Below are 22590 nucleotides of genomic sequence, written 5' to 3'. Positions count from 1 at the left end.
CATATTCTCTCCACGTCCGTGTGGGGTCTGTTACCACTAGAATAGGCAAGTTGCAGGAGAAACAATCAGCTTCAATGAACTAAATAGCAATTTACACCCCAGATAAAGAGATTAAGTATCACAGCAAGTTCAAGCTATTAATTGAAAAAAAAACTTTAGAATGCCATCAACTGTGGGCCAAAGTTTAAATGGCTCTTCCACATTGCCCATGCTCATTGTTCTGATGAGTCATGCTAAAGTCAAGTAGGATTTGTAGCTCTTGCAAGGCACCAGTAAACTCTTATTCCTGAGCTGCAATAATCAAACTTCATCTAGGAAAAAAAGGCTGCTTTGAAAGTAGTTTTGTATTTTTATTGGATGAAATCAAATGCTGGAAATGAAAAATACATAACATTAGAATCAGGTCAGTCAGGACCTGAAAAGGATGAAAGGATAAATGCTTTGAATCAGTAGTATCAAATCATTGATTGTAACCATATACAATCCCCTTGCAGTTTCAGCTTTGTACTCTAAGCTTTTAAACATTTTTTCTTACCCACTTCAACCTACAGTTTGTCTTTCATGCTACAGCACATTTAACGTAATGGATTTCAGCTTTAACAGACACGATTACAGTACTCATTCAAGATAGTTATTGAAAATAATTTCAAAAGTTTTATATGGCAATTTGTCTCCCATCATTACCCTACTAAAACTTAAGGCCTTTGTTATAAAGAATAAAGTATTCCTTTGAGTTTAAACAGCAATATTTACATTTAAATGACATTTTCTTTTTGTAAATAGTGGATTTAAGTGGTTAGAACAAAGTACAAACTATGAAAACTTCAAAAGGAATAGACACAGGCAAATTAGGCCCTTAAACCATTATCCCAATGAGATCACAGCCGATCTGTGACCCAACTTCAAATAAAATCTTCTGGCAACTGCTTTGAGGACAATCTTGAAAGAATCATTGGTGGGGGGGCGGAGAACAGAAGAGGAGAAGAAGAATGACAATTGCTTTTTTCAGCAGGTGAGCAATGAGATGCAACCAGTTTTCTTTTGGCTCCTGCTCTGTAAAGATGCATTAAAATCTTCTCACCATGTTGAACTACAACTTAATAAAAAGCAAAATATACTTTTCTTTTACAGAGCAAAAACCATGTTAATTGATCCAAGCAGACTGCAGTTCTTCTTAAAACATACTTCAGGAAATAAGGAACCAACATAAATGTGCTTTTGTGGAAAAATTCAGTTTATTTGTTTTCATTAACTATTTGCAGCTTTGGATTTCCTCTCGATGCTAACATATCACCTCCAACCTAAACAAGAATGTTTGTTGGTACACAGCTCAGATCAAAAAGAAAAGAATTTTGACTAGATTTAAACTAAGGCTTGAAGGAATGAAAAAAATGCAGTGAAAATCTTGAATAAAAATTCTAAGGTTGAGGGCATTTGTGGGTAAAAAAAAAATTCATATGTCGAGCTAAAGAACTTTGCGATGAAATATCTTTGAAAAGAATGTTAACTGTTTCTCCTTCCACAGATGCTGAGGCTGATTGTAGCTTAGCTGCAGAATATACATTCACAAAAATGTATTAGAGTTTTTTGTACCAGTCAGAAACTATTCTACTGTGAAAAATATGGTAGTAAGTGACTAATTGAACAACAGGTCAACTGCAGAACCAGAATAGTCAAACCCATTTTAACACACTTTGGTAAGCAATTATAATCATGAGAAAAGTACTGTAATTATTTTGTTACCCAAACAGAAATTCAAGTGCCCTCCAATGCAAATACTTTGCTTTTTAATTATTTTGCAGTTTTTGAAAATCTGGAAACATCAGTGGAGATAAAAGGTGAAAAACAACTTCCTGCACTGTAACCAAGAAATATTAATACAATATGGCAACTTATTTGCATATCTCAGATCCCAAGTAGACTGCAAATGAAAATATACTGTACAATATAATTTATAAAAAGTTTACAGACACTAGGTTGCACACAGATTTGTAATTTGAAGATCAATCGTTTACTATCAGAAAGCTTGGATATAATAAAGCAAATCCAAATTGGATGAATTATGAGAATTTCAAAAAGTTATGAACATTTCATGACAAATCATTTTTACTCACTCCTTTAAAACATTTGATAGAATACATGGACAAGGATCAAGAATCAGATGTTCAAAATATCATGTCAGGTACTTGAATGCAATTTAAAGACTTGTTTTCCAACTAGAATGTTGTTATACAAGGAATCAGTTTCAAATTAATGGATTCCTCAAAATGTTACTGATATGAATGATTAACCCAGCATCTTTCTTTCACAAACTCAAAATAGCCAAAAATGCTTTAGAACCAATGAAATATCTTTGAAATGTAATCATTTAGTTTATCCAAAGCCCTAAACCTCAAACGTATTTTCTCAACTGAAAGTTTGCACACTTACCTGTGTAAACTAACAGGATCAAAATCCTAAGTATTGGAGAACTGCATCAGCAACTGAAGAAAAGTATCAACTACAGCTATTGTCAGGTGCTCTTTAAATTGATTTAATCAAATAATTGTTAAAACACGTTATTCTTACAGTGTTAACAACTGATTGAATTCTTTTCAAATTACACAATAACTCACATCTTTAGAAATATCCAAAATCTGATTTAACAGAAAGGGCAATTTGACTGCAAATCTTGTTTTCCTGAGAAAACCAAAGAGACCCATGGCTCAACTATCAGGAGACTTGAAAAACTTGATATCCCTTGGCAGTGAACTGGAGTGCTCAACGTTTTGACTTTCATTTTACTGTTCAGACTTCACATTCAAAAGGGTAACGCATTACAGCCAAAGGCAGCTGCACATTTCCATTTGTCAAGAGAATGCCCAAGGATATTCACATAAAGGTGAATCAGCAGAAATGGAGGACAGCTTTATTGATCTCTGGATTTGTCCAATCATTCCTGAGATCATCCATGTGGTTATCAAAATCCACCAAGGAGTCATAGGATTTACCATCCAGTAGACAGGCTGTGATTCGCTGCACCTCTGACCAATCTTCACAGAAATCTCTGTACAAAATAAATTATTCTGATGAATACAAGTTAGATATCATGGACTTGTTCCAAGTGCTGATATGTACAATACTGTGCAAAACTCTTAGGTACATATATAGCTAGGATGCAAGACTTTTGCATAATACTGTAGTAATTTTACATATTGCACTGTACTGCTGCCACCAAAACAAAAATTCATGACATATGCGAGTGATGGTAAACATGATTCTGCTATGGGTCTCTATTGTGGACTGGGGGGGCGGGGGGGTGGAGAGAAATCGTGTTTGGGAAAAGGGGAAGGAGCAGGAAGTACCAGAGAGACATTCTGTAATGATCAATAAAGCAATTGTTTGGAATCAAATGACCTTACCTGGCATCTCAGGGGTGTGTCTGCACCCTTGCTAGCCCCCCATCCCTGGCACTCCTCCACCACCTGCCCCACCCCCATCATTCTAAATATCTTTTGCTCCCACCAGATTTTAAAACTTCCTCTCAATTCCACATTGAGAAATACTGTTCTGTATCAAAGTCTTAGGCATCCTATACATGCACCAACTTTTGCACAGCACATTATTAAACAAACAACCAACACACTAGAGCAGGGGTACCCAACCTGGGGTCCATAGACCCCTTGCTTAATGGTGTTGGTCCATGGCATAAAAATGTTTGGGAACCCCTGCTCTAGAGTTTGCATAAAGTTGCAGGTTAAATCCCACTCCTCATCATCAACAGTTCTTACTCTTGTATATTTGGGACAATATTCCTTTTAACAAGGAATTATTTGCAATGGAATTTCAATTTTATCTCTGGCCAATTGATAAATGCAAGTAATGCAAGGAGACATTTAACACTGGAACAACTGTCAATTCTGATGAGTGACTCAAAACAAATGCTTTCAGTACTTTCAAGTGCATTTACAGCAATTTGAAATAAATGATTCTACTCAAATTTGATGATTTTTGAAGCTGGAAAAGGCAGACAATAAGACTGCTCATTCTCAGACTTAAGTTAGAAACATGCAAGGTACCACAATGAAGGGAGATAAATTTTACATTCCATTTAATATTATCCACTGCAGTAATAGATTTTTGTCAAACCAGAAATGCAGATGAGAAGCAACTTGAGGTCTCCATTAGCATTTCCTGAAGAGAATGGCAACTTCAAGTTACAGCTCAAAGAATGTTTTAAAATGACAAATTAATAGCTTGTCATCAAGATTCAAGTCATTTAATGGTTGACAGTAGTCACAAAAAATTGAAAGTACTAATACAAATTTGTTTTTCCAGACAAACGAACAGTAAATTCCAAGAGTCAACAGAATCAGCGCTTTTACTTCTGCATTGACTTGGGGACACAATTTCAGGTTTTGGAATCTACAAATTAAGATGGCATAAATGAACTGAGGGAAAAAATATACCAACTTAAAGACAGCTTGGATTAGGGTATGTGTTTGCAGGAGTTAGATAGCAGATGAGAATTTTATGAACTGCAGAGTACTACATTTTTTGGTAGGAAAATAGAGGCAATAGGAATAATGCACAATTCAATACAAGAACAGTGTGTTTAATTCATTCTAAACAGCAAGGTGGTTGGGAAATTAAAATTATGCAAGGTACTGGACTACTGAACACACAAGACTACTGTTGTACCAATACAAGGAATGCCTACTGTATCATGCCCAGACCACAGTTCAGTAAATCTGATCACTTGGCTGTCCTTCTACCTGCATACAGGAAGAGGCTAAAGAGCAAAGCACTAGAAATTAGGACAACCAAGATGTGGCCGTGGGAGTCAAAGGGACAGCTACAGAATTACTATGAGTTGGTGGACTGAGCCGTGTTCAAGAACTTATTTGTGGATCTGAATGAATACACCATGGTTGTCACAATTAAAACAGCTGTAGACTAGTGCATCCCCACAAAATCATTCAGAGTCTTTCCTAATGAGAAGCCCTGAATGAACCATGAATTTCATAATCTGCTGAAGACCCGGTCAGTGGTATTCAAGTCCAGTGACCAAGAAAGTTATAAGAGGTCCAGGTACGATCTCCAGAAAGCCATTTTGTGAACACAGTCACATGACTGCTATTACTTATCAAAAAAAAAATCAGGCGACATAGACAAGAGGGGTTCACTTGCAGAAGAGCTCAATATCTTCTATGCTTGGTTTGACCGTTAAAACATGGAGGAACCATCACAAACTCTCAGAGCTCCCAATGATCCTGTGATTTCAGTCCTGAGGCCAACGTGCAAGCAGCCTTCATGAAAAGAATCTGGCCCAGACAAGGTACTTGGCCAATTACTACAGACCTGTGCTGATCACCTGGCTGGAGTGTTCACTGAGATCTTTAAACTCTCACTTCAACAGTCTGAGGTTGAAGTACTTACCTGCTCCAAGCAGACTTCACTTAAACTGGTGCCCAAGATGAGCGTGATAACCTGCCTCAATGACTACTGCCCAGTAGCACTTACATCCACTGCGATGAAGTGTTTTGAGAAGTTGATAATGAAACATATCAACCTCTACCTGAGAAGTGACTTGGATGCACCCCAATTTGCTCACCAGAGCAATAGCTCCACAGTTGATACCATCTCATTGGCTCTTCACTGTCAATGTCAGCAAGATCAATGAACTGATTATTGACTTCAGAAGGAGTAAACAAGAGGTCCATGACTCAGTCCTCATTAGGTTATCAGAGGTGCAGAGAGTCAGCAACTTTAAATTCCTTGGTGTTATTGTTGTGGAGGACCTATCCTGGGGCCAGCACGCAAGTGTACTAATGAAGAAAGTACGGCAGTGCCTCTACTTAGGAGTTTGAGAAGATTCAGCATGAATCTAAAACATTGAAGAACTTCTACAGAAGAGTGGTGGCGAGTATATTGACTGTCTACATCACAACCTGGCATGGAAACACCAGTGCCCTTGAACAGAAAATCCTACATGAAAAAGTAATGGATTTGGTAAAGCCACAGTGTGGAAAAACAACATTCATCATCAGTGACCCCCACCAACTAAGCTGTGCTCTCTTCTCACTGCTGCCATCAGAAAGGCAGTACAGGAGTCTCAAAATTCACCATCAGGTTCAGGAACAGTTATTACCCCTCAACCATCCGGCTCTTGAACCAAGGGGGATGATTCCATTCAACTTCACTTGCTCCATCATTGAAATATTCCCAGAAGCACTTGCAAGAACTCTTCACCTGAGGTTCGTGATGTTCATCATTTATTAATACTTCTTTTTTATTTGTACAGTTTGTTGTCTTTTGCACACTGTTGAACATGCAAGTTCATGCAGTCTTTGATTCTATTATAGATTTATTGAATAGGCTGGCAAGAAAATGAATTGTCAAAGTTGTATATGGTGACATGTACTGCAATACTAAATTCACTTTGAGCTTTATAAATAGACATAAAATACTAGAATAAGGAAGTCATGATGAATTTTGTCTCAATCACAAATGGAGTACAGTCCCCAGTTCAAGAAACATGCAAAGGACTTGCAGGATGTAGATGGGAACTACTGTAGGTAACACATTTGATGAGGAAATTTAGTCATGTCAGTAATCTGGTTTGGGCTATTCTTAGAATGGGAGATTACAAGGGCATCTGATAGGTGATATTTAAATGCACTGAAGTGCTGGACAGTAGATAAACAATTTCTACTGTAGGTGCTGGTGAGAGTCTCGAGTGCAAGTGAGGACGTAACACCATGGTCCTGATAAACGTTCTCATTTTTACTATGTACAGTACCAGCAGTTATGGTCGAAATGACAATAAAAGTGACTTGACTTGAATTATATGCAGAATTTAAAGGGCTAGAACCTCACTGACTTATTGGCAGCTTGACAAGTCATTCTGTTAGAATAATGTATTAACAAAGAAGTGTTTGTTTCATGAGAAGCTTCTCGGTCTACCCTTATCTATATGTGAAAGCAATGTATAACAGCAGCTCCATGCAGTATTCTGGGCTCACTTGGCTGTAGATTTTCTCAAGCTCGTTGAGCAGAGACTGTGTTGCCAACTGAGAACGCAAGCTTGCTAATAAACAGTATGCACTTTGTAAACTGTGCTTGACAGTTATTTCCTGGGTCTGAACCTAAAGGCCTCTAGTAGAGAGGCAGATTCAGCATTCAGAAGGAAGATGGATAAACATAAAAGAAAATCTCAAGGGTCAAAAAGAATGAGGAATAGTTCAGTTATTGCTGCACAGAGCAAGCAATGGCTCGATTCTTTTCAGATTCTTCAAAATAGGCATGTTGTGAAATATTGATAACAGAATTATTGAAGAGCTGGAGAGAGAACCTTGCTGAAAAAGTGGCAGGGAATCTTAGTCATCCCTCTAATTAGGCACTCCACTGAAGATCTGACAGCACAGCCCTCCCCCATCTGATACTCAGATCCCTGGTGGGGATCTTGCAGACAGTGATATTAACCAAGCTACTGTAGACATTTTCAAGTTACAACAATACATGGATACATGCTCTTTCTCCCCCATATGGAAAATCAATTAGTGCTCAACCTATGCAAGTTAACATTTCTACTCACGTATTTGGGTCTTTGCATCGCCATTTGTTTTCATGATGTTCATATACTACAATAGATTGTTCTTCACAGCCCATTGTAAATTTATGATTATCAACCTTAAAAGAGAATTACTAGAGTCAAAGTATTATAAGCAAAATAACCTATGACATGGCAGAATTACAAGGGAAACTGATGCAGCATTGTTTCTCTCTTCACCACCACTTTCAGCCTCCAGCAAATGTTCTCATAACTGGTGTTAGTTTGTGGCAGTTTCACACATTGGTTCCAACCACAGATCTACCTATGCTTCTATCACTCACCTGCCACAGCCTTCAACTCCACTCCCCCTCACCTTCCTTACCTGGCACTACAGGTATCATATTGTACCATCTGCTGTTTCAGCAATTGCCTCAGAATCTATTCTTGGCACTCTCTTTCTCTATCCTCACTAGTTTGCTTCTCCAAAGCAGTTCTGAAGCAGGGCTTTAACTTAAATAACTCAACAATTCTTCTCCTCCACAAATGCCACTCAACCAGTTGGGCTCCTGTAGAATATTGTTATAGATCTACCTATTCTCTCAGAAGGGATCAGAGAATCAAGTTCAGTCTAAAAATAAATTTTTGATTGAAGCAAGGATTTTCTAATCTGTAATACTCTCGAACAGTGATTCATTCCCAGCCTGGGGTCCACAGACCCCACGGCTAATGGCATGGGTCCTTGGCATAAAAAAAGGTTGGGAAGCCCTGCCCAGAGCCAACATTTTTAGTAATTGTCCTGAAATTTAATCACCAAGGGTACAATAAGCATATTGGTTCCTGATCCATAAGTGTATAATTCAAACACTAAACAGCCTTGTTCTATTAAACCAGACATGACACTTATCTGCAATACTGTACCATAATAAGGGCTGCATCACTGAAGCTTTCAGCAATTCGAGAAGCAACCTTTTCAGCAACTTGGTTTGGACTGTAAAAAAATAAAACAATTGTTATAACCAAAATAACATTTTCACAGAAAAAAATACTGACTACTTCAGGCACAGTACCAAATGAACAAAATTTTATAGTACATCAGGTGTGACTTCTGCTCCTCATTCATTTAATCAGGAAGGAAGAATGGTATATTCTGCAATTAAGCATCAGTGGCTATTTTACAACAGGTCACTAAGCAACCAATGAGCCTGTGCAAAGTTTAGGACAAAACTACAGAAAAGGCAAGGCAAACTTCAATCAAACTAAGGAATTAAAAAATTGAACTTTGGATTCAAACCAACACATCTCTTTCCTACCATTTTAATTTTCCATTCCCACTGAATACCTCACCGCTCCCTTATGCCCTAATGTGAATTATCATTAATTTATTTGTATAAGAGAGCCAAGGGTCTAGGAATAAAGGTCTTTTAATAAATGAAAAACTGTCTCGCTCAAGGGCAGCGAAACATTCAGTGAGTGTTACCCTGGCCTTGAGTAGCCTTTAGTGAGTGAATACCAAAAGTACAAGAATAGTGAAACAGTGATGTTTACCCAAAACATTCACTTTTGGAATTGCACTAGAACTAGTATTTGGTAAAAGTTGTGCATTAAGTGAAGTTTGATGTTTTAAATAGTTCTGTTTTTAGAAAGGCTCATTTCTCAGCCTCTGGTCAGGTATTAGGTTGACAACAATGGACTTTAATGCCAGGATGTGTTGATCCTGACTATGTGCAAATACGTCCAAGGGACAAATAATTCCCATCAATTTGTGGCTGATGCCAGAAATATTTGCTGAAATAGAAATTATAAAAAAACAAAGCAAGATAAAATAATCAGAATTTCAGTCAGTTTTACATTTTCTTAAGAAGTGTTTGATTCTGATGTTCAAAGTACAAATGTTCTATTCATTTTCTGGCAGGCATTTACAGGAAAAAAAAACTACACAAAGTGGAAAAGACTGACAAACAACAAAAAAATAGCTGATTTTTTCCTTTCACATCACTGTACAAGGATTAATTTAGTGCCAATTATATTCAGCCAGACTATACATACCATCACAAAAATAGTACTGCCATCTCAGAGGCCTTTTAAATGGTAGGCACAACTTTATTTTTAAATCTGTTCTTCTTTCAGGATTTAGCTAGTACTTTCAAACCCATACCTTACTACCAAGGTGATGAGGCCCCTACCTGTCTACAATCTTTTCTGGAGGCTCCCTCACATTTTTTTACCATCAGAACTCCCCCAAGAGACTGAATCAATTTAAAAGTTGAGCAACTCTACTTAGCAAAACAACAAATAACGATTTTAGAAATTGTGTTCCCAAACCTGACTGACTGAACCCACAGAAAATATTTTTAATTTGGAGCTCATGATTCATCTCCCCTCTGGAATACATGATCACAGCTGCCTACAAAAACAGGAAGCCAAGAGTTTTCTATTGTATGTGGCAATGACTTTGTTCACAGTCAATTAACCACCACTCTTCAAGTTAGACAACAGGGTACAATAAGAAAAGCAGATTAGCTGTGATTTTAACTTCGACAAGGCCATTGTACCAAGGTTTAGAAAGTCATAAGGGGCATAGATAAAGTGAATGGTCACAGTCTTTTCCCCAGGCTTGGGGAATCAAGAATTAGTGGGTAAAGGTTTAAGGTGAGAGGAGAGAGATTTAATAGGAACCTGAGGGGTAATGTTAACATCCACAACTGCCACAGGAACTGGTTGAGGCAAGTATGTTAACAGCAGTTAAACCACATTTTGACAGGTGCATGGATAGGAAAGGTTTAGAGTCAGGGTTCCCAACCTGGGGTACACAGACCCCTCTATTAATATTATGGGTCAATGGCACAATAGGACCACTCGTTTAGAGGGTTTAGGCAAAGAGGAAAATGGGACTAGCTTAGATGGAAATCTTGGTTGGCATGGACCAGTTGGGATGAAGGGCCTGTTTCTGAGTTGTGTGATTATGATTAACAATAACCCATCCTAAAACTACAGTACCTTACACACCTGGTGTCCTTCATTCGCTCATTTGCCTGGTAGTATCCAGCTATTACATAGTTATTTTCTTTACACCAAGAATCCACCTGAGGAAAAAAAATGCAACAAAGATATTTAGGACCTGTACAACACTTACAGCAGTGAAGACTTAGTTTCTTGAGCTCCTAAGTTTCCCCATAGGTCAAAGAGAACTTTGACATGGTGACCGAGTTGAGGACAGGGAAATAGTAGATGGGTTTCTGTGGAATGATAGCCAATATTTGACAGAATCACAGCACAAAGAGAAATCAACATTACTGAGAAAATGAGGAGCAGCAAGGGAAAGGTACAGCAGGTAACTTAAATGTCCTTTTAAAGAAGGTGGGCTTTAATTCCCAAACATTTCAGCTCCACTTCCCTGGCGCAGTTCTACATTAGTTACACTGAGAGAGGCCATTCACAATTAGGCCAGATTAGGGAAAGAAATTTACTGAACTTGTCTAAATAAAATGCTGAACTAAAAAGATTTTATAAATCATGATCTGAAAATAATGTGTCATCATTAATACATCTGATTTAATTAGCAGTAATTATGAAGTTCTAATTTTCATCTTCACATCAGCACGCATTCTGGGTTTCCTTTTTACATAATATAGATCAAAATCTGCAAAAACAATGGAGGAAAAGAGTAAAGTTAGATGGAACAGAGGATGAATGGAACATCAGTCACAGGGTAGCTACTTCAAACAACATACATTCAGCAGGGAGCAGAAAGCTGTGGCTTCATGCAGAAGCTAGGGTTAAGATTACAGACAATAAAACAACCGTAAGGACAAGTTTAATAACATTAACGTATTAATGCATATTTTACTCATACATTCTTTTAATAAGTGATGAGCAGTTGGCAAGAACAGCAATGGTATTTCTATTAAAAAGAGGACAGAACCAGTGGACTTCAAGCTTCTAGAAGGCATAAGTTAGAGGCATATGGTCATCCTACATGGTATATGTAGAAAATATAACAAGACAATGCTTCCTTCCTCTTAGGAGGCAAACAAAGACAATTCAATGGAAGTGAACTGCAGCAGAAAACTAGGTTGGTCTCAGAAGTGAGAGAAATCACGATAGATGCACAAGATGTTACAATGAAAGGTCAAAGAACAAGATGAGTTACTGAATTTTTTTAAAAAAAGGAATGGCTATGTGAAAACAATTTTTTCCAGGGACTTGCATAAACTTTTTATAGTTAAAAGTACAGTGCCAGTTCTGTATAAATTAGTTGTTTAAAACTCCCAAGGCAGTTCACAAGACAAAATTTGATATTATGCCAAAAGGCAGATGCCAATAATTCAGGCAAAGGTAGAGGAACATAGTGGCTTAGGAAAGAGTAGTCTAACAGCTGAAAGCACAGCTATCAGTGCTCAAGCAAACTAGCGGAAGACTAAGAAACTAGAACAGGAGTATAGAAATTATAGGAATAGAGTGGGGCAAGGACATGGATGTATTTGAAACAAAGACAGCGCTTAAGCAGAAGTTAATGTGACAGCAGGATAGGATTTAAAAATGGGCAGTTTTCAATAAGCGCATACTTAAAGAATGAGAGATATAGCAGAGAAAGTGCAAAAATGTTTTGCAATAGAATGCAAAAACAAAATAAATCAATTCTCTTCACCTTTATTTCAGGAATATGAACTTTAGTCCCTGACCCCCTCCAAAGGGAGCATCATCCAATCATCCTCTTGGTACAATCTTTTCTAATGCCAAATGCTCCACAACTGGTTGTTAATTGTACAATTCCAACCAGACCATTTAACATTGCATCAGCCATTTTGCATTTCTTTAAATAAAGGTTGCACTTCAGCCCTATTTCAAACAAGCTGCTGAACTCAACACTCATTCTATTAACATAGTTAAAAAAAGTTCAAAGTGAACAGCAGTCCAGTTTTACTCCTTACCTTAGACATTTCAAAATACAAATTTGTAACTTGATTGGGCTTGGTCATCAGTCCTCATTATGATTCTTCTAATATCCATTACAATTAATTCAAGACTATGACTAACAACATTCTTAATAATAAACAACATTCCTGGAGTAGAAAAGTATCTTCAATCTGTTTAAATATCAAAGTTGTCTTTTTAGATCCCTGTCAGCAGAGGCAAGAACTTATTCAGTTAACTTTTGAATTTAAATTCCTGCATCTCATCTTTACCTCTAGGCCATTAGGGAACATAACTAATAACCCTCTCATGACACCTCAACTATGTCTAGGGAAAAGAACTTATTTATCAAGTCAAGACAATCTGTTTCCATAAAAGGATCCACACTAAATTTTAAAAAAGGCTTCAAATATTTCCTGAATGCTTTTGAAATTACTAGAATAAAACAACAGATTGCTGTATGGGGCTTCAAATTTTGGTAAAATATTTCCCAATCCTTAAGCTGGTGCGTTCACTATCATCTTTTCAGATTATTGTATTATAAACTAATGATGTTAATCGGATGAGAGGAAAGAAAAAAATTAAAATCACTTTGCTCATAGATTTCAATATGGCATTTATGATACTACACACAATTTATTCCATGTTGCTGCAATCACAAATAGACCTGAAACCAGGAAAACCTTATTTGAAAATTGGCAACAAAACTATGAGGTTTGTTTTCAAATTTGAATCCATAACATAGAAATCTAGAGCACATTACAGGCCCTTCAGCCCACAGAAAATAAGGGAACACAATCATCAAGTGAAATATCACCTACCCCAATATGTCCAAAGTTTTAAAAGTTAAGTGCTTTTGATTGCCTAGAATTTAAAAGGTACTAGACAAGGTCTCTTCCTCAATCTTAAAGTGAATTTTGTTCGAATATTGCAATTACAATGTTACTTCCCAAATAGCTGTTCATTTTTCTTTCATCCTTGTGCATATCTAAGAGTCTCCTAAATGTCCCTTCTACCACTAAATCTGTCAGCAAGTTTCAAGCGCCTATGACTATGTGCAAAATACCTATCTGATATTCTTCACACCCCCGCTACAATACTTTTCTCCAGTCACCCTAAAACTATGCCCTCTTGTATTAGTAATTTCTGCTCTGGGAAAAAAATCTTTGGCTATTCACTCAATCTAGGCCCCTTATCATCTTGAGCACCTCTGCTTTGACAGGGAGAATATAACTACAGTAGTGAAGATCTCTACTGCACCCGGTGACCCTGTGATCTCCATCTTGGGAGGCCAATATCAGGCTGACTTTCAGAAGGGTGAACCCTTGAAAGGTAGCAAGCCCTGATAATGTACCTGACAAGGCTCTGAAAACTTGTATCAACCAACTGGTGGGTGTGTTCAAGGACATTTTCAAAACATCTTTGCCACAATTGGAAGTTCCCACCTGATTCAAAAGGGCAACAATTATACCAGTGCCCAAGAAGAGTAGCCAGAGCTGCTTTAATGACTATTGTCCAGTAGTACTCACATCTATGGTGATAAAATGCACAATACAGGCCCTTCGGCCCACAAAGATGTGCCAAACATGTCCTTACCTTAGAAATTACCTAGGGTTACCCACAGCCCTCTATTTTTCTAAGCTCCACGTACCTGTCCAGGAGTCTCTTAAAAGACACTATTGTAGCCGCCTCCACCACCATTGCAGGCAGCTCATTCCACACACTCACCGCTCTCTGCATAAAAAACTTAGCCCTGACATTACCTCTGTATCTACTTCCAAGCACCTTGAAATTATGTCCTCTTGTGCTAGCCATTTCAGCCAATGATGTTCGTTGACTATAGCTCAGTGTTTAACACACCATCTTTCCCACAGTCCTGATTGATATGCTATGGACCTGGGCCTCTGCAATTGGATCCTCGACTTCCTAACCAGAAAATCACTATCTGTGCAGATTGGTCTTAATAACATCTCTTTGCTGACGATCAATGACTGGTGTACTTCAGGGATGTGTGCTTAATACCACCATCATTGTCAGAATCTCAAATGGAAACAAGAGGACATACAAGAGTGAGATATACCAGCTAGTTGAGTGGTGTCGCAGCAACAACCTTGCACTTAACGTGAGCAACACCAAAGAGCTGATTGTGGACTTCAGGGAGGGTAAGAAGAGTGAACACCAACCAATCTTCATAGAGGGATCAGAAGTGGAGACAGTGAGCAGTTTCAAGTTCCTAGGTGTCAAGTTCTCTGACAACCTAACCTGGTCTCAACATATCGATGCAGGCAAGACAGCGGGTATACTGCATTTCATTAGGAGATTGAGGAGATTTGGTTTGTCACCCAAGACACTTGAAAACTTAACAGATGTACCACGGAGAGCATTCTGACAAGGCTGCATCACTGTCTGGTATGAGGGAGGAAGAGCTACTTTCTGAGTGGCTTAGAAAGGCAGCGTCCATCATTAAGAACCCCCATCACACAGGACATGCCCACTTCTCACTGTTACAGTCATGAAGGAGGTACAGAAGCCATAAGGCACACACTCAGTGATTCAGGAACACTTTCTTCCTCTCTGTCATCCAATTCCTAAATTAACACTGAACCCCTGAACACTACATCACTTCTATCACCTCCAGTTTTGCTCTATTTTTCTATTTTTAATTTAATATATACACACTGTAATTAAGTTTTCTTTTCCTTCTATTATCATGTATTGCATTGTACTGTTGCCACGAGGTTAACAAATTTCCGACATACTCCAGTGATATTAAAACTGATCCTATCAGGTCATATCTCATCCTCTATTTCTACAGAAAAGGCCAGGCTTGCTCATCATAAACTCATAAGATGTACTCACTAATTCATGCAGTATCCTAGTAAATCTCCTCTGCACCCTCTCTAAAGCTTCCAATCCCTCCAAAAATGAGGCAGATTCTGGAATTTTGCATTTTAAAGTATTAAGCAGAAGATCTCCATGAATCGAGCAAAATACCAAGATCAGGACAAATTAGAAAATTAGTGGCGAGGGATACTCAAGTCTAGAGTCAGGACTGAAATATGTCAGAGATCATCCAAAGCTGAAGAATTGCACTATCTTGTCCCTGCAAGGTCACATACTTTGAGTGTGATGTGTTTTCCTTAAAATAAAGAGCAATGATACGCCATTATAAATAAGTAAGAAGAGTGAATGAAGTTTCTGAGCCAGAATAAGTGGAACTATGATTAAGGGAGGCTTACTGAGTATCCAGCAACAAGCTGCACAGGATGGAATGGACAGAAAGAAGAGATGCAATGCAAGACAAGAGCTGGGTAATTGATTATGGAAAAAAATCAAAACTTAGTTTGATCATGAATAACATTAATGTTAATATAAGGGAAAAACAATGCATTTGCAATGGACAAGTTTCCTGCACTCTGTACCGGAGCACAAATAAATAGAAGATTGTTGTTACACTTATCCACAGAGGAAACACTGCAGGCTCTTTCGTGAAAGCCAAGGTTCTTTTATAAGAGTCGGCAATAATTAAGGCTAAAAAAAACTTTAAAAGTTGCCAAACTTCGTACTTTCTATATCTGAATGACATCATGAATAGTTCTTCACTCCATTTCCACCAACACACTATATACCACAATTAAGATTAAATCTTTCGATGATTCACTGAAGTCACTATAGTTGCTCCAAAGGTTTTTAACCCTTCCGCTTACCAGAGTGAGAGCCACCTCCAGCATGGGTGCGAGTGCTAGGGTGCCGTGGAAGAAGGGAACACAGTCCACGAAGAGCACGGCCTGGCCCTCTTTTCTCTTGTGCCTCTCGGCCACCAAGATGCCGTTAACGGCACAGTGCGGGTACTTGGCGGCGTGCAGTAACATCTTGCAGTAGGCCTGCGTCGTCAGCCTGAAGACTGTCATAGTGCCCGGGCTGCCCTTCTCTCAACGTCCGTCGCCGCCGCTCAAATCACCCGACTGGGGTACAACCGTTCCTCACCCTTCGCCAGGCCTCACATGCTGGCCGCACACCACTACGCCATCCAAGTCAACCCCGGCTAAAAACAATTTCAACGGCCTACTTCACACAGCCACCGGCACCGACGGTCGCAAAACAGGCGTCGCAAATAACTGAGCGGCTACGGGATGAGGTTACGCCAATAATTGGAAGAATTTACATTAACCGTCCAATCATTAGACAGCTAGAAATCGTATGGACCAATGAAGAATTGAAGCGTGCTAGTGCGGTCCAATAATGCGGAAGCCTTATATCGACGTGTATTTCTCACGACCAATCATATGGAAATATCTAATTTTGAAGGCCCAATAGAGTTTATGCTCATTGGCCAATAAAGAGTAAGGTCGCTATTTGAAGGAATAATTTATACGGACTGGCTTCAAATAAGGAACTATATTAAAACTCAATAATGGAAATAAAAAGCCTAATTCAACATAATTTATTAGGACGCACAATTTAGTTAATTGATTAACTAAGAAAATTTTAAAGTAACAAATAATGTACTGGAAAACAGGCAGTATATAAACAAAAGAGAATCTGCAGATGCTGGAAATCCAAGCAGCACACGCAAAATGCTGGAGGAACTTAGCAGACCAGGCAGCGTCTATGGAAAAGAGTGCAGTTGATGTTTTGGGCCGAGATCTTGGGGTACTGCTGAGTTCCTCCAGTATTTTGTTTGAATAGAATACATCTTTGTTTAGATAACTTGCATCCAGACTTACTTTTACATATACAGTAAATGCAAAAAAATTATAGTATCTATTGCTCGATCATTAAATTGGCCAATAAGATTGCTTGTTTATGGGTTATTGCCATGGGCCAATATGATCTTAGGGATGCAATTTGGACCCACTAATAAATAGGAATGGGAATTTGAGGATCCAATATGAATGGATGACTTCATGGGCCTTCCTACACATTGTTATTAAAACTGCTGAAGGGTCATGGCCTGAAATGCTGACTGTACTTTTTTCCATAGATGTTGCCTGGCCTGCTGAGTTGCTCATGCATTTTGTGTGCGTTGCTTGTATTTCCAGCATCTGCAGATTTTCTCTTGTTTGTGATAAAATTACATAATAGGTGTGGGTTCAAAAGCATTAATGAGAAAGTGAAAATCCAGATCCCAGTTAGATCACACAGACCCTCAGATTTTGTGTGACCAAAATTCTATCCCAGATACCATTTGTGGGGAATTTTGCATTTCTCAAGTGCTCTGGTTCACTCCCACATCCGATAGATGAGCTGGTAGGTTAAGTGGCTTCTGTAAATTGCCTGTAGGTCAATGCAAAACATAAAGTCAAAAAGAATGGGGAAGTGGGAATTTAATATCCATTTTTTAAGAAAATAGGTTCTAGGATCCAAGGAAATGAGAGAAGGGATAGGGAAAAGGGGACAGCTCTCCTGATACCTAGCAAAATGCAAATTGCTTTCCTCTATCCTTACAAGAATAGAATAATTACTTAATTCAATACTTTATTAAGTATAATTAATCATATATTACGTATACTTAAGTTTCCTAATTTTGTGCGTAAGATGGATGGAAAGGACTGCTAAAGTGGTTGGAAAATGTCATATTTGAATTGACTCATCAACAATTGAATATCTTAAATTTATCATAGTACCATCTTCTTCTATAATATTATTGTAGGACTTTTTTTTAAGTGTGTCGCACCAGACAGTCAGCCATTCTTGTCTGGCGTGTGGTGTCAGGATTGGTCTCCTTTTGGATTAACCGGGTCATGATAAGAGCGTTCCTGACTCAACCCTCATTTTTGTACGAGGCCGAGGCTCCTTTCGGATTAATCGGGACACAATATGAACGTTCCTGACTCAACCCTCATTTTTTTACGAGGCCGAGGCTCCTTTCGGATTAACCGGGTCGCAATATGAACGTTCCTGATTCGTCCCTCATTTTTTTTACGAGGTCGAGTGGCTAGCTTGACGCTCAACCCAGGCCAGATGGAAAGTGTGCTTGGGGGTGGCCCGACTTGGATTCGAACTTGGGAACCTTCACTTCGGAGTCAGGCGCTGATGCCATTGCGCCATCAGCCGGCCAGATTGTAGGACCAGCTTCACCATATACTTGAAGGAAAAGCACAGATATATGCTTTAACTTATTAACCTGTGCTTACTTGATCACCCCTAATTGCTCTTGATGAGGTGGCATCTTGAACCATTATAGTAACATAAAGCTTTTTGGATAGTGAGATCCAGAATTCAAATCCAGTGATAATGAGGGATTGGTAACATACTTTATGAAAAAGAATATCGTGTAGCTTGGAGGGAAATGTACAGCTGATCTTGTTTCCTTGTACTTGAGCGTATGACCTTTGGTGCTAAAGGCTGTAGGACTAGGAAATGCTTTTGGATTAGTCTTGGTAAGTAACTGCAATGTATATTCTGGATGGTGTATACAACAGTCACTAGGTGCTGGTGAAGAAGGGAGTAAGTGTTTAGGGTGGTGAATGAGGTACCAGTTAGGGAGGAACAATAGCCTAATAGTTAGCACTATGCTTTATACTACCAGTGACCCGAGTTCTGTAAGGAACTCATTGGTGTCTGTAAGGAGTATGTAAATTCTCCCTGTGACCACGTAGGTTTCCGCAGGTGCTTTGTTGCCTCCCAGAGTCCAAAGACGTACCAGTTGGTAGGTTTATTGGTCATTGTCAGTTGATCTATAATTAGGCTAGGGTTAAGTAGAGGGATTCTTGGGTGGCACAGCTCGAAGGGCCAGAAGGGCCTACTCCGCACTCTACCTCAATAAATAAATAAGTAGACCAGTTTGTTCTGGTGATGATGGGCTTTTTGAATGTTGTTGAGCTATTTTCATCCAGGCAAGTAGGGAGAACATGTAATATCTGGAACTAAATTACTCGCCACACGAATAGTTTTTACCCACTTTTTTACCTTCCTTCATAGTCACAGTATTAACATGGTGGGCCAGGTGAGTTTTGTGTAAATACTGATCCTAGGACATTTACACTGAGAAGCTCTGCAATGGTGAAGCCATTGAATGTCAAGGGTAGGGTGTCAGAATCCCTTCTTGGCAGGAGAAAGTTGAGGACCTCTCAACACTTCTAGCTAAACACAGCAAACACATAAGCCTTTAGCAATCATGCTGCGTCATAGCATTGGAGAAGATGTTCTTGAAGCTTTTTCCTTCTGCGGGCTGCTTAATTCCCCAACAGTATTCACAACTAGATGTGTCAGGAATGCAGAGAGTTTACATATGATCCATTAATTGATCCATCATTGTTCCCACAACCAATGGATTCACTTTCAAGTATTCTTCATCTCATGTTCTCATTATTTGGTTTTTGGGAAACTGAGAAGTCTGAAGGTAGATGTTACCTGGACCAGATGGTATACATCCTGGGGTTCTGAAAGAGGTGGCTGAAGAGATTGTGGAGGCATTGGTAATGATCTTTCAAAAATCACTAGATTCTGGAATAGTTCCGGAAGACTGGAATATTGCAAATGTCACTTCACTCTTCAAGAGGGGAGAAAGGCAAAATAAAAGAAACTATAGGCCAGTTAGTCTGACCTCAATGGTTGGGAAGTTGTTGGAATTGATTAGTGAGGATGAGGTCTCAGAGTATTTGGAGGCACATGATAAAATAGGTCATATCAGCATGGTTTCCACAAGGGAAAATCTTGTCTGACAAATCTGTTGGAATTCTTTGAAGAAATAACAAGCAGGATAGACAAAGGAGAATCAGATAATGTTTTATTCTTGGACTTTCAGAACAGCTTTGACAAGGTGCCACACATGAGGCTGGTTAACAAGCTATGATCCATGGTATTACAGGATAGATTCTAGCATGGATAAAGCAGTGGCTGATTGGCAGGAGGCAAAGAGTGGGAATAAAAGGAGCCTTTTCTGGTTGGTTGCTGGTGACTAGTGCTGTTCCACAGGAGTCTGTGTTGACACTGTTTCTTTTCATGTTATATGTCAATGATTTGAATGATTGAATTATATACAAGAGAAAATCCACAGATGCTGGAAGTCCAAGCAAAGCCCACAAAATGCTGGAAGAACTCAGCAGGCTAGACAGCATCTATGGAAAACAGTAGTCGCTGTTTCAGGCCAAGACTGGAGTGAAAAAAAGATGAGGAGTAGAGTTAGAAGCTGAGGGGAGGGGAGGGAAAAACACAAGGTGATAGGTGAAACTGGGAGGGAGAGGGGTGAGGTAAAGAGCTAGGAAGTTCAGAATCAGAATCAGGTTTATTATCGCCGGCATGTGTTGTGAAATTTGTTAACTTAGCAGCAGCAGTTAAATGCAATACATAATATGGAAGAAAAATAAAAAAGTAAATCAATTACAGCGTATGTACATTGAGTAGATTAAAAATAGTGCAAAAAACAGACATAATATGTATTTAAAAAAGTGAGGTAGTGTTCAAGGGTCCAATGTCCATTTAGGAATCGGATGGCAGAGGGGAAGAAGCTGTTCCTGAATTGCTGAGTGTGTGCCTTCGGGTTTCTGTACCTCCTACCTGATAGTAACAGTGAGAAAAGGGCATATCGTGGGTGCTGGAGGTCCTTAATAATGGATGCTGCTTTTCTGAGATGCAGCTCCTTAAAGATGTCCTGGGTACTTTGTAAGCTAGTACCCAAGATGGAGCCGACTAAATTTACAACCCTCTGCAGCCTCCTTCTGTCCTATGCAGTAGCCGCTCCCTTCCCATACCAGACAGTGATGTCGGAATGCTCTCCACAGTACATCTATAGAAGTTTTTGAATGTATTTGTTGACATACCAAATCTCTTCAAACTTCTAATAAAGTATAGTCACTGTCTTGCCTTCTTTATAACTGCATCGATATATTGGTATCAGATTAGATCTGCTCACTCTCTCCACTTATGATCCCTCTATGACAATTGGTAGGTTTCCTTCATCTTACCCTTCCCGAAGTCCACAATCAGCTCTTTCGTCTTACTGGCATTGAGTGCCAGGTTGTTGCTGCAACACCACTCTACTAGTTGACATATCTGTACACACTCTGGTCACCACCTGAGATTCTATCAACAATGGTTGTATCGTCAGCAAATTTATAGATAGTATTTGAGCTAAGCCTAGCCCTACAGTCATGGATATAAAGAGAGTAGAGCGGTGGGTTAAGCACACACCCCTGAGGTGTACCAGTGTTGATCATCAGCGAGGAAGAGATGGTATCACCCATCTGCACAGATTGTTGTCTTCCGGTTAGGAAGCCAAGGATCCAATTGCAGAGGGAGGTACAGAGGCTCAGGTTCTGTAACTTCTCAACCAGGATTGTGGGAATGATGGTATTAAATGCTGAGCTATTGTTGATATACAGCATCCTGATATAGGTGCTTGTGTTGTCCAGGTGGTCTAAAGCTGTGTGAAAAGCCACTGAGATTGCATCTTCCATTGACCTATTGTGGCAACAGGTAAGTTGCAATGGATCCAGGTCCTTGCTGAGACAAGAGTTCAGTCTAGTCATGACCAACCTCTCAAAGCATTTTATCATTGTAAATGTGAGTGCTACCGGGCGATAGGACTGTTTGGGGCCATGAATGGTAGTGAGGGAGGATGAGATGATGGAATTGATGGTCTTGTTGCAACATTTGCAGATTATTTGAAGATAGCAGGAGGGGCAAGTAGCTTTGAGGAAATAGAGAGGCTACAGAAGGACTTAGACAGATTAGAAGAATGGGCAGATGAAACACCATGTTGGGAAGTGTATGGTTATGCACTTTGGTACAAGAAATTAAAGGGTTGACTCTTTTCTAAATAGAGAGAAAATACAAAAAAATTGAGGTGCAAAAGGATTTGTGAGTCCTTGTGTAGGATTCCCTAAATGTTAATTTGCAGATTGAATCTGTAGTGAGGAAGGCAAATGCGATGGCAGCATTCTTTTCAAGAGAACTAGAATATAAAAACAAGAATGTAATGCTGAGTCTTTATAAAGCAGTGATGAGGCCTCACTTGGAGTATTGTGAGCAGTTTTGGGTCCCTTATCTTAGAAAGGACGTGCTGAAATTAGAGAGGGTTCAAAGGAAGTTCACAAAAATGATTCCAGAATTGAATGGCTTTTCATATGAAGAGCGTTTGATGGCTCTGGCCCTGTATTCACTAGAATTCAGAACAATGAGGGGTGACCTAATTGAAA

General features: G+C 39.0%; 1 protein-coding gene across 4 annotated transcripts; it reads right to left on the bottom strand.

Annotated features, from left to right (window-relative positions):
- Positions 1–337: 337 nt before the first annotated feature.
- Positions 338–16574, bottom strand: emc8 (ER membrane protein complex subunit 8). Of its 4 annotated transcripts, none has more exons than XM_059993206.1 (5): positions 16156–16574; positions 10532–10617; positions 8439–8522; positions 7577–7672; positions 338–3046 (listed from the first exon to the last, which is right to left on the bottom strand). In XM_059993206.1, the coding sequence occupies exons 1-5, from the start codon at positions 16357–16359 to the stop codon at positions 2887–2889; spliced, it is 630 nt and encodes a 209-aa protein (XP_059849189.1). In that variant the 5' UTR covers positions 16360–16574; the 3' UTR covers positions 338–2886. The 4 variants fall into 4 exon arrangements, with proteins under 4 accessions (XP_059849189.1, XP_059849191.1, XP_059849190.1 ...); XM_059993208.1 differs by having other exon boundaries at positions 7577–7671; positions 8453–8522; positions 16156–16573; XM_059993207.1 differs by having other exon boundaries at positions 10541–10617; positions 16156–16573.
- Positions 16575–22590: the final 6016 nt, after the last annotated feature.

This window comes from Hypanus sabinus, chromosome 17 (genome assembly GCF_030144855.1).
Source record: "Hypanus sabinus isolate sHypSab1 chromosome 17, sHypSab1.hap1, whole genome shotgun sequence".
In the NCBI taxonomy this organism is placed as follows: Eukaryota; Metazoa; Chordata; class Chondrichthyes; order Myliobatiformes; family Dasyatidae; genus Hypanus; species Hypanus sabinus.
Note: the sequence above shows the minus strand (reverse complement) of the source record. Positions and strands in the feature narration are given on the sequence as shown.